The 13190-nt window shown below is 32.6% G+C and overlaps 1 protein-coding gene across 4 annotated transcripts in view; it reads right to left on the reverse strand.

The window, feature by feature from the left end:
• Positions 1–13190, reverse strand: part of MAP3K7 (mitogen-activated protein kinase kinase kinase 7) — a 61894-nt gene that overhangs the window by 13004 nt on the left and 35700 nt on the right. For all 4 annotated transcript variants that reach the window (XM_069488962.1, XM_069488959.1, XM_069488961.1 and 1 more), the window contains one exon: positions 6425–6489. In XM_069488962.1, coding sequence (XP_069345063.1) covers positions 6425–6489 — 65 coding nt within the window. The remainder of the gene's footprint in view (positions 1–6424; positions 6490–13190) is intronic.

Genomic DNA, 13190 nt, shown 5'->3' on the forward strand with positions numbered 1-13190 from the left:
ATAAATGGTTCAATTCAGAATATGACAATTCAAAATTTACATGCTGTATATACAAATAGATAAAGCAAAAAAAAAAAAAAACTGCAAGGAAAAGGGACAAATCACTCTCATAGTGAGATACTTTTAATACTCCTCGGTAAATGACATATAAAAGCAGATCAAAAACAAAACAAAACACATACACAATAAAACCTGAATTCCATAAAAAATAAGCTTGATCTAAACATATATGTGTATCCCCATACCAAGCAAATAAAGAGCACCCATGGAACATTTATGAACACTGATGATGTACTGAGCCATAAAGCAAATCTCAAAAAAGTTTAAAAAAATGTCAGTATCATATAAACCCTAATGTAATTATCTTTTGTACTGATTTCAAAATTAACCATAAAAATCCTACATTTTGAAATTTAAAAACACTTCTAAATAACTCACTGATCCAAGATAAAACAAAGGAAAATTAGAAAATACCTTTGGTATACAAGAAGAGTAAAATCATACACCAAAAAGAACCAGTGATGAAACGTGTAACTCTTACTTTTAGGATATTGCCACCCTTAGTAAAACAAGTATAGATATTATGAAATTATTCCTGAATCCTTTTTACCTTCTTTGATTGAAAGCAAGCTCTGATGATTTAAGAACAGTGTACTGATTTGCCCATAGTTATAATTATTATTGTAAATCAAAAGCAATTTCTCTTCAAAGAGGTGGCAGACTAGGGTTTCAAAGTCAGTGTAATGCTAATATTCATGCTAACATGTTGACATTTTAAAAGGGAACATGTTTGTGACATGTGAGAATCAGTATCAGTTGAGAAATTAAACAAGATGCAGTATAAGAATTAGATTTTCAAAATATAAGAATGGATTTAGTATATTAAAAGGCCACTGTACATTTATAATATTAAAATAAGTAAGTGTATTTGTATCTAATATGACTTATATATAGTACTCCTTAGGTTTAAATCTTTCCCAAGAGAATTCTTTGCTATATATTTCTTTTTAGCTTCTACTTTGCAAGAAATGCTTAGCACCTTATGTGCATGCTTGTTTGTTCCACTTACAATTTCCTATAGCTATTAAACTAAGAAATGAGGCTAATAATTTTATTTCAAGTTTCCAAACTGGTCTTTCTTTAAAACTATAATGAATTAGATTTAAATCTATAAATTAAATAAATCTTTATATTCCAAGGAATATGTATCTCAATGAATAACATAATATGCTAACAGGCACGTATAAAGAAATACTTAAAATAAGCCTTAATTTCTGAATACACAAGGCATAAATAAGAGGAACAGGTAACATTTGACAACTAAAAAAAAAAAAAAAACTAGTTTGTAGCTAAATTTATGTTCCTGCTTGACACTAACTACAAAAGAAGTCTTATTTTATAACAGCCTTTTTTTTTTTTTTAAATCACTGGTAAAATTCTGATGGCCATAAATGCTCTCAATCCACTAAACTCATTTAGGTTGCCCCTTCCTTCAAGACATTTACTTTATTATACTCTCACATAAACTGCGATGTTTAAGAGATATTAGGTAAACTTGACTTACCACAAGGATTGGATATGAAAGCGGTTATGAGAGTACAGATACGCCATACAGCAATTTAAGGCAGTAAAAGAATACTAAGCCAAATTTAAACCGAATGGGCAATTTACCATTAGTAGATATGAACTAGAATTGGCTTTTGACCAGAACTTTATCCCTATATTTATAAAAAGGAACTGGAAGTTATTTTACAGACAAAAATAAAGCTTAGCTTTTTATGTCTCACCTGAAAGACTGGGAAAATATTTTTGTAAGTCAAGAATTTATGCTCAGTGTTGCTATGTAGACTGACATTTTAAAAGCTATTTAAAACCCTCAGAAATCTTAGTTGCTAAAATTATACATACACAAAACTCAGAGATTAAATGCTGATTTATATGATATTCTTGCTGAAGTAAGATTTCAATAACACAAATATTTAAAAAAATGGGTATACGTTGGTAATGTGTATTTACATGGGTACTTCCTCTAGCATGGCAGTGACAGATAATTCAATTAAATCTATACACGACAGAGTGTACTGAAAACACGCTAATACAAAGGTATTGGCTCAATCCAATTCTGGCTTCATTACAGTTCTTCATAAGGAAGTTTTAAGATTTTATTATTCTTATATGGTCTTCTCCAATAGAAAGGTATACAATCAATCAGGAATTATTTAAAACTATTACGTATATTTCTGATTTACAGCTTTAAAAGAAAATCTATTTACACTAAAGGAGGTGCAAAATAAGGACAAAAGTGGTATAATAAATCACTTCCTTTAAATACATAATAATAATATGTAATATCTCTCAATGTCATAAAAGGCCTTTAAGGCAAATACTTTCTATGATCTGTGACATAATTTTTTTTTAATGTTACAGAAAGAATAAGATGCTGGTGGGTTTTACTTCTTTCCAAGTGCTATTTTCATTTTATTTCTTGGTAGTGATATACTATGATGAGAGGAAGGGAGTGGTACCAAGAGCCCTGGAGGCACACTATTGGGAGACAGGCATCCAACATGGATTGTCATCTACTGTGTGTCTGGTAACTTTCCATTTGATAAGAACTCTTGAGGGGTGCATGTTATGGTCCCTATTTGCAGATAAGGTTACTGAAGCTCAGGGAAATTAAGGAACTCACCCGAAGTCACCTATTTGACTAGTAAAAGTTGACTGTAAAGTTTGTATAGAAATGTAGTAGGTCTAGTTGTCTAAATAACCATAATTGCGTTATCTTGCAGTTATAATTTTCAATGAGTGCAGCCCGTTCTAAGAGAATTCTTGAATATAGCTCTATATTGGATACAATTGCAGAAGGGGTATGAGAATGTATAATTTTAGTGAAACATAGAATGGCTCACCTAGATGTACAAAAAATAAATTTTTTGCAGTCATCTGTAGAAATTTATTATCAAGATGGGTTAGCTTTGCTCAATGATATGGTACAGCTACAACTTATCATCACTGAAAACTATTTAAATAATTAATGATGATGCAGACTATCAGAAGCCAAAACATTTAAAATTTAAGAGATCTAGGATTATATCAGCATGTATTACATCTAGTTTTACAGGCAAGATAGAAGGATAACAGTGTAGAGTTTGTGTGCTTTGGAATCAGATCCGGATTTAAAACCTGGTTATAACAATCACTGGCAGCGTAAGGAAGTAAGAGGCTTCGGTAAGTTTCTCTAATCCTCAGTTTACCCACCTGCAAATGAGGAAAAAATGAGTCTCACCTGCCCAAATGAACTTCTTGTGGACTGGGCTTTATTGGTACTGTCAATGCCGTACAGCCAAAGACCACCAAGAAAACACTAATAGTGAAAAAAGCTGTGTTTAATATTCACTGCAGTGAAGGAGAATGCTCACCATGGAGCACTGTAGGTATCGCATAAGAGGGTTTTAGAAAAAGAATGTATTACAGCTTTTAGACTTTGGTTGAGTGATTTCGGGGAGGCTCTAAAGATGGAGGTGTTCACTCCAGATTGGCTGGTGTCAGAAAGCCAACGGCAATTCTATAGGGAAGGTAGAACAGAGTGAGGATAAAGCTGTAATCGGTAAGGAAGCAGCAGTCACTCTTATTAGCTAGGAGAGGGCAATGTTTGGTATTTTGTGGATGGCACAGTAAACTCGTTTTTGTCTGTGCTTAGAAAACATTACAAAGTGGTCCTGTTTTCTCTCATTTTATCATAAATGTTATGATAAATAACTGTCTGATATTGGTGTTCTGAGAGATTGTTTATGTCCAATTACATGGTCTAGCTGTGACAGCCAAACCAGCTTCTAACAACAGTGAGGCCTCAGTGTTGGATCAATTCCTGGATGTCAGTGACTATTTTTTCCTTTCTCAGTATCTTTCCAAAGCCTCTAGAAGGCCATATCTATTATGAATGCTTAATAAGCTTCGTGAATTAATTAAAACCCAAGTTTAAAAGTGAGTTGTATGTTGTAAGAATGCAATCTTTCACATATATATCATTATTTTTAATTAAGAAGCTTGCTTCATTCACTGTTCCCCTCAAATAAAAATGGCAGTATAAAAACAACCAGTTTAATTCTAGTTTACAGATGGAAAGTCTAAGTGATTTTACTAAGATTATATCTCGAGTCAAGAGCCAAAATACAAACTCCAGTCAATTCACCTTCCTCTACAAGATGTAATGTTATTAAAGTTTATCAGTATGTTTTCTCTCTTCCGCTGATCATTGTACCGCGTGGGCCAGATTTTTTCTTCATGCTTTCTATCAGTTTCCATGGCCAGAAAAAAAAAATTAAATCTGAGCATCTCTGTCTAATCACACTTAGCCAGACTTCAGAAAGAACTATACTTTCAAATTTTGAAAATCCATATTGTGAATATTTTTCTGCATCAAATGAATATTATCTTCATGAGTAATTAAAAACATTTAATGGTCACTTATACACTTTTCAGGGGAAAATGTATTCAGAGTACCTTAGGATTACTTTTGCTACTCTCATCCCAAAATAGACATTAGACATTTTAAGGTTATAGTACTTAAGTAATTTGGAAAGCGTAGATTAATTTTAAATCTGGCTATACAGTGGTTACATATCACCTGTTTTAGAACAGGTTTTACTGCCATATCAAACTCTCCCTCACTCTGAATCTTCTGGAGTAGCCTGACAGTTCATGCAAATGACTGTCCCATAACCAGAGTCAGCCTCAGTTCCAGCATTTTACTACCTAAATGTACTGTGAATTAAAAGGGTAACAATCATAATCTCAAATAATGCAGACCTTGTGAGGAAATGAGTAAGGCTTGGTGTGGAGAGATGAGTTCTGAATTATGACAACCCCTGTATCTGGAGGCCACACTAGGAGCTGCTCCTGGTATGTCTAGGGCAAGCTTGTCATTCCTAGTCAAAGGGAGAACACTCGGCTAGAAGTTCTCATAATTGGAATATTAATGGCAATAGTAAACACAGTTTAAAAGGCTGAGCTCATCAAACATCTAAGGAATTAAAGCAAATACCAGATGTCGAACTATTTGTTACTAAATGGGTTGATTAAAACTTTTAAGTATTTGAGGGGGAGAAAATGGAAAACTTGAGCCAAAAGTTGAGGTCTCACAGAAACAGATAAACTGAAAAAACTGCTATTAAATAAATGAAATCAAGATTTAGAGTCATTAACATCACAAGATATATAATAAATAAATGTGTCTATATATATTTTATGTATATATGTGTGTATAGGCATTATGAGTTGTGAAATAAACATATTTCCAGGTATAAATGAAGATAAAAGATATTTATCACTTAAATATCTGAAGTGGTTTTTGTTAAGTTGGTTAAGTTGATGGCCATAAAAGTCTTTTAAATTTTCATTAATGACTACAAAGACCCTCCAAAATTTAAAGTATGTTATAAAAATGAAATAATAATAAAACACCTTTCTAGGATGAAAAGTACTAATATATACTACCATAAATTAAATCACATGGTCTATAATCTATAATGCTAAAATTTCACACGAATATGAACCATATAATAATGTTATTACATCATCTATTTTTAAAATGTATTTCAGCACAACTGAAAACAAATACCTTATAATTAGTTCTCATTCATTTAATAGAATATGAGATAAATTATATATGTCAAGTATATTATTATGAATAACAGAGGAAAAATGATGGCTGAGCTGCTTTTACCTGGTTGGTAAAAACTGCACTAGTCAGTAATAGCTTAAATTATAGCACTATTTGGATCACCTACAAAGCAGCAGCAATAAAGAAACAATAGGAGTTTAGAGGAAGATCCAGAAATATAAACATAAAGAATGAAAAAATGATTGGGATAGAAGCCTTTCTAGAGTTTATTCATTTGCTTAATAAATGTTATCTTAAGGACAATTCACAAAAATATAAATCCAGTGGGTGTGTAAAATTAAAAGATGTTCCAGTTCTCCAGGTACGTCAGTACCTATGTAATCCCAGGGAAGTGGCATCTTATTGAGGAAACATTTATTCCCCTCATTAATAAAAAAGAGATACACTAATGAATCACTTTAAAGGAGAATGATAATAATGACAAACTGTTAATATTTTGAAGTTGAATACTTTCTTATTAAAGCATATATAAAAACCATAACGTATATACAGTGCTATTGAACAATTTACTTTTCCATGGTGTTTGATCAAGCTACTTTTATAAATTACCCTTCAAGTTAAATTAATAATGGCATTTATGCTTTTTTCCCCTAAGTATTTAAGGTCAAGTATCAATGAACTTCTCTATCACAATTTTAGGTCAACTCATAAACCTAATTTTGCAGAGTATATTATAGTTAATTCTTGATTTCTGCATATTATTATTCTTGGAAGACAAACAATTTGAATGTTAAGTCTTACCTGACCAGGTTCTGTTCCAGTTACAGTCAAATCTTGGACGGACCTACGTCTTGGCTGTCCGTTGCCTTCAAACAAACAAACAAACAAAACAAAACAAAACAAACAAAAGGTAAAATACTGAAATCTACTCAAATAGACACTAAGGGTGTAACTGCTACAGTAGGAAGTTGGAATTTGTTGCTCCTTGGATCTATACAAAATGTTTGTGGAAAAAAGAGTAAGTGTGTTCATTGAAAAAAAAAAAAAAAGAAGAGAAGGATGTAAAGAAAGGAAGAGAAACAGCTGCAGTGTTTTAACTCAAAAGTTGCTGGCCTACAACAGAGTCTATCCTAATACAGTAACCACTCCTACCACATGAATAACTGCTGAACTCTCTGCTACCATCTTCTGTCAAGTGTTTAAATAGATGAATGCCTGAGGGCTGGAGCTGATGACGGCATCTATTTCAAGGGCCTTACGTTACAGTTTTTATGGAAGACAGCTAGCAGGTTGTAAGACACGACTGACTTTAACTGGCAGCAATACCTTGTTTGTTTTGGAGCCTAAAAGGATGCTTAGACTTAAATTTATTATACTGAGTCACACTTAATCCCATTAGACTTTGTCAGAATATAGTAATTTATTTAATATTATTTGTGAACAACAACTCAACTTCCTACTGGAGATGAAGAATGACTCTCATTTCGTTCTTAAATATACAGCTTGTTGAAATGGGCTATTGTTAACCCTACTTTAGGAACTTCCATACTAATAATAATTTAATAAAAAATCACTTTACGAAAGACTTCTACAAACATAAGTCTTCAGCAAAACAGAATGAATTAAGCAATACCTTCTCTCAGTACTTTTATCTGGTATTAGGATTGTTTATAACTATCTTCTAAGACAAGAGATCAGCTGGGTAGAAGGAAACACCAAAATACTGTCAGTAACAAGCTAATACAATACTCAAAATTCTTTTGACTCTGAAAGCGATATTCTGTAATTTCTCAACTAGTGGGAAACCCTTAGAACATGTACTCTACATGCACTCTAATAGTTGTGGCCTGATAAGCAGACAGGATTCATTCATAAAACTTAAGATTTCCATAATCCTGTGCATAAAAAAAAAAAAAAAATCTTATTTTAAACTAATCACTAATTTAGCACCTAAATCCACGTGACCCCATTATTATTTTGCACATAAACAAAAAGGACCTTACTATGGAACAAGAATGTTTAATGCAATAATATGTGTAGTGAATATAAAACTCAAATTTATAACCACCCTTGAAAGTACAAGACATCATAATTTTATTTCATTTTAAGCTATGCTTTAGAATTCTTTGCATAATTTGAATTCAAATTTACTTCAAATTTCATTTTATTCTAAAAAGTTTCAACATTCCATTTTAAATTAAAATAACAAACTGTGCATTTATTGAATCAGACATACTAGATTACTTCTATGAATACTTTCAACTATCCCTGTTTCCTGAGGAAAAAAAGGATCCCCACCACCATGACTAATAAGCAATTTTAGGCACATTTCATTCAACACACTCATTCTAAAATTAGCAGTGATGAGACAGGCTTGTAAAAGTGTCTGGAATTCTCTTTTCATATTAGCAACACAGCAACATTTGTGAATCTGAGGAACCACCCAGCACATGTGTCTATAAACCATTACATCACCATTGCAACAACAACGAAAACTGAACTCAAATTTAGGTGCGGGTGGGGGCAGGGGGATAGGAAGAAAGGGAAGTAAAAACTTTTAAGGAAATAGGGTAAAGAAGAGCTGACAGTTAACAAATGCCATAAAATGACAAATCTTCAAGCTACCACGAGTCAAAGCAAGCAGTATTAGGCAAGGCATTTGATTAGCACAACCACGACAGAAACCATCTGGCAAATAGTTCAGACAAAGCAAAATAGGATTGCAATCAACAAATACTTGTTGCTCCAATATTAAATTTTAAGCCATAATTTAGAAATATGAATGTAAAAAATACCAATCTCCTATTATTTCAAATGAAAATTACTGAGTGTGTTCTCAGCAAATTTGGGTTGATTCTGAATTTTTCTGCAACTGAACACAAATTTAGAAATTCACTCATTTTACATTTTTTTTGCTTCCTTGATATGTGCATACCTACATTATACATGGCAGTGTAAAGGAAAAAAGTAGTAGAAATGAGGGCAACACAATGTAAACAGATGCCTGATCAAGGAATCCCAAACCTGCAAATGATGTCCTGAGTAATGAATTCTTTTCTTGAACTTTCATGACTTATGATAGAGAACAAAGCACATTTTTAAGGATGACTTCTAAGTAAAGAATATACAACATTGCCAGTGCATCCTAAATCCACCCCTCCCTAAACAGAAAGGGGGAGAAGAATAGCAGCTTATAGGTCAATTCAGTTCTTTTTACAGTAATGTCATAAAGATAGAATCCATCTCTTCAAAAAAGCTGAGCTGATATTTAAAAGTTATCACAGAGTTCTCCTAGAGACTGCTGGCTTAGGTCCCACAAAGTCACTCCTGTGTTTTTTTTAATTGGTTCAGTTCATAGCTTTCCTTACCTTCACTACTCTTATCTTTCTATTTCTCAAACTTCCTGAAGACTTTCTTCTTTTCATGTAAAAACCAACACTACATTTTCCTGGAGACATCTTTTAACCTAAATGTTGGAAAATTTGAGATTCGTAAGTTTTGAATATTAGAAATTACAGGACGTAATGTTCTCTTCATATGTAAAATACACAAGATTTTTAAAAATTTGTACAGCACGATGCACTGCAGTATTATATTACTGCTTCACAGTAAACTGAATATGTACTTTTTAAACACGTGTTCTCATTTAGGCCACCACAAATTTCATATTCCTTTACTAATTCCAACAAATTCTGGCTCTTTCATTAAAAAGGCCCTTCAGTGGGGTTTTTTGTTTTCCTAGTAAAGGAAAACAATTATTACTGATGATTTTTGCTTTCTAATAAACCACTTTTATTAGGTTAGAGTTTGATATTTTTAGATTACAAAAAGTGATCTCAGTAGACTACAATATAGTATAGAGATTACCTAAGCATTCATTGTAAGGTAACATTAACTTCCCCATCTAATTAGTCACACAAATACAGAATTTTATTACAAGGGAAGTGGCTATCACAGAAACTGGTATAGTGTATCTTATTACTAGTATAGCACCCCTTGGGCCCCAGCATCCCCAGTCAGAGGTTAACAACTTCTAGCAACACTTATCTGTGTAAGGTAGGAACTTGCCAGATCTAGAAAAACTGAATTCTTTTTCTCACTGTCTCTTCGTATCGGTGCTGCACTTTTTAGGAGGAAATATGTAATAATTTGCATACTTCCAGTTAAAGGAATGACTACAAACATTAATATCTAGCTCTTGAACCAAATGTAGTATTAGAAAGATATTTTCATCCTAGTGGAGAAAGCAAAATAGTGTCCAGGTGTCCTTGAAAAGTATCTCTAATTCCAGTTGTCTAGCATTCTACAAAGTCAGTCTGTTTGTCAAGCTCTGATATTTGGAACTTCTGAAGGAGGGCAACAACACATAAGTATTAGAAACCTAACTACTCATGTATTTTTCTGTTGAGTATGTTTATTTTCCACATTCTACTCATTTCATTTTACTATTTACCATACTCTTGGTAAAAACCCCAATATACAATATTGTATAAATGTCCTAAATGTCCTTGACGGAAATTAAAAGTGAATACTCATTAAATTGTTTGCAGTTGAAAGATCTACAGCTGAAATCATAAAGACACCTAAGGTTTCTTTTTAGCTTTAAGATGATATTACAAACAATAAATATCATTAAAATTCAGGCTCTTCAAGGAACTGGGCAAAAATATTTAAAATATTTCAGTAAGATTGACTCAAAAACATTGGTATATTCAATTTTCTTTATCATATCCTTAAGAACAGTATGTAAGACAGAAAATTCTCTTTGGTCAAGGCATTCTATCAATCTCAAATGTTATGCCATATTATTTTAGGCTTAGAAAAAACAAAAGGTATACTAAAGCAACACTATTCAAGGTTCTCAAATTGAAGTTCTTCAAGGCAATGCTTATCTATAGAATGGATGAGAAAATTTTCAAGTGCTTAAAATGAAATCATGTATTATAATTTAGTCTAAACTAAGAAATAAATTCTGAGTTATCGGTTATGATATTATGATAGCATTCACAAAACTGCTTAAATATAAATATTCTATATAATTTTCCAGTTTAGCTAATTTTCTCAAGATACATTTCTAATATATTATAATATCAGTATTTGGAAAATTTTACTTCTGCAAATCACATATTGGAAATTCATTTCATTTTATAATAGCAATCAAGCTGGTATAAACTATGTATAACAAATTTTATATTAGAGTGGAAATGTGAAGACCAATGTTTCAATTAAACCTTTTATAGGTAGTATATATGTATGTACACATCAGTATTTTTTTCCAGTGGGTTTCAAAATGCATTGTAATCATAGTTGATTCCCTTAAGTGCTATAACTACTCACACAAAAACTCAAGAGCAGGACTGCTGATCTTCCTTGACTACCGATGACACAAACATGAACAAAATTTGCTTTCTTAACTACTCATTCTCTTACTCTATGCTTTAAATTGGAAAAGGTTGTTGCTCCTTTTCTGTAATTTTTAGGCACCTTACCTGTTCATCTTTTGACATTTGGATTTTAAAAAAAGGTAAAATTTAGGTATTTTCCTAACATCAAAAGAATTGTTATCAGAATATTTGATATACTTTCAAAATCACAATCCCTATTTCATTTGTGTATTTGAGATGAAGGTAGGAGAAAAATAGATTCTTGGAAGCTTGGATAGCAACAAACACAAAATGTGGAGGAAAGTAAAGAAAATCCAAGCAAAGATCTGCATTCTTATTGCCCTTATTAAAGTCCTAGAAGAAAAAATATTTAGAAAAACTTGAAAAATCCAATAATCTGCCACCCATTCTCTATTCTGCAAATAGAAGTACAACAAATTAAAAAGTACTAGTTGAAAAGGAGAAGGATTATGCTTTTTAAAACTCAAGTTTTAATGGAAAATATTTAAGAAAGCCTATTTCCTTTTCTCAAAGCCCATTCCAACTTATCAGCTTATAATGTTCAATAAGCAAATGTATTAGAAAATTGCAGGTCAAATGGTCTAAATCCAGGGTAGGAATCTTCCACATTTACATTTACTTTGCTTAGATAGCATAATGCTACTTGGCAGGATCTTCTCCACAAATGAAGAGTCAGCAAAATGTCACATGTACTCTGCTGGTAATTTGCTCTTAACTTGGGTCTTGCTTGGTAATAAGGAGCCAGACTGATCTATGGCTCACACTTTAAGGGCAGCTGGACAGTGGGAAGCAGAAGAAAGGAGGGTTACCCCACCAAAGTTTGTCAATACTTCTTCAGAGCTAGGAATAAGGTAGACGAGATATAAAAAACTACATTCTGATCCAGAGAGAGTCCTAAAGGATTAAAGGTCAATTTCTGCATGACTGGAGAAACTATTAAATTGATGAACATTGCTGTTAGCCTCAAGTTGCTTTTTCTTCCACACCTGAAAAATGGCATAATACGTAACAGTTTGAAGAGCAAGCAAAAAAAAAACCAAGATTAGATTAGGGTCTTTGTGTTTCTTTACCCAGGACTAGGTTAGACATTTTTGTCATTATAAAGATGTACACGTGAAAACTTTTTGTGATGCTTGAAGGAATGCTCTTATTAAGAGAGGCAGTTCATTCCAAGAAGTACATTAGACTCAGTATATACTGCACTTGGCCAAAGGGAAGTATTACTGAAACTACTTTCTGTACAGATTAAAAAAAGAAAGCTGTATTTTAAAAAAATGCTTACAACTGGGTTCCAATGCTAATTAATAAGAGTTTGGATATATCAAGAAGTATTTGGTAATACCACAGAACTTGTGGGAAATCCACTTACAGCAAAAAAGTTCTATAAGTTATTACGAAATCTGGGAAATATCATCTTCCTTTATAATTAAAATGCCATGCAGGAAATTTGAGATATTCACAAAGGGTGAGCTATATTTTTATATTTAATTTTAAAATATGACCTAGGAACACGGCTTTTATTTCCATCAGTTTCAATTCCAGAGCTTGTATTCTTGTATTAAATAAAGTACAACAGATTAATGTTTGGATATCTAAAAACAAAAACTAACAAGAATATTTAATAAAAGCTATTATTGAATATTTTCATTTGAATCGCATTGCTGCTCTGGCAATTAAGAGATTCTAGGTTTCCTGACTCTGTAAGACCCAATGTCATAAAAGAGGGTCTCCCTGGCTGGCTAAGTGCTCTCCTTAATAAGAACCCTAAGGAGGAGCAAGACAGAATTAGTCTATTTTCTCTGAGAGCAGAAAATGCCTGTGATTTGGAATTAGAAGATCTGTACTGTGTAATTCTGGGAAAACTACTCAACATCATCAGATCTAAGTTCTTCAATTGTAAAAAAATAGCTATATTTCATCTGATAACCCAGTTACAAGGCTGTAAGCTATTAAGCTACTTTGCAGGCCACAAAGGACATCTAACCAGGGTTTCTCAGCCTTGGCACTGCAGACATTTTGAGCTGGATAATTCTTTGTTGTGGGGGGCTATCTGGTACACTGCAGGATGTTTAGCAGCATCCCTGGCCTCTGCCCACTGTATGCCATAGTACTTGTCAGCTGTAAACTATTATTCTTTCCCCTCTTCTCCCTCCCCCATTATC

Source organism: Eulemur rufifrons, chromosome 15 (genome assembly GCF_041146395.1).
Source record: "Eulemur rufifrons isolate Redbay chromosome 15, OSU_ERuf_1, whole genome shotgun sequence".
Lineage (NCBI taxonomy): Eukaryota > Metazoa > Chordata > Mammalia > Primates > Lemuridae > Eulemur > Eulemur rufifrons.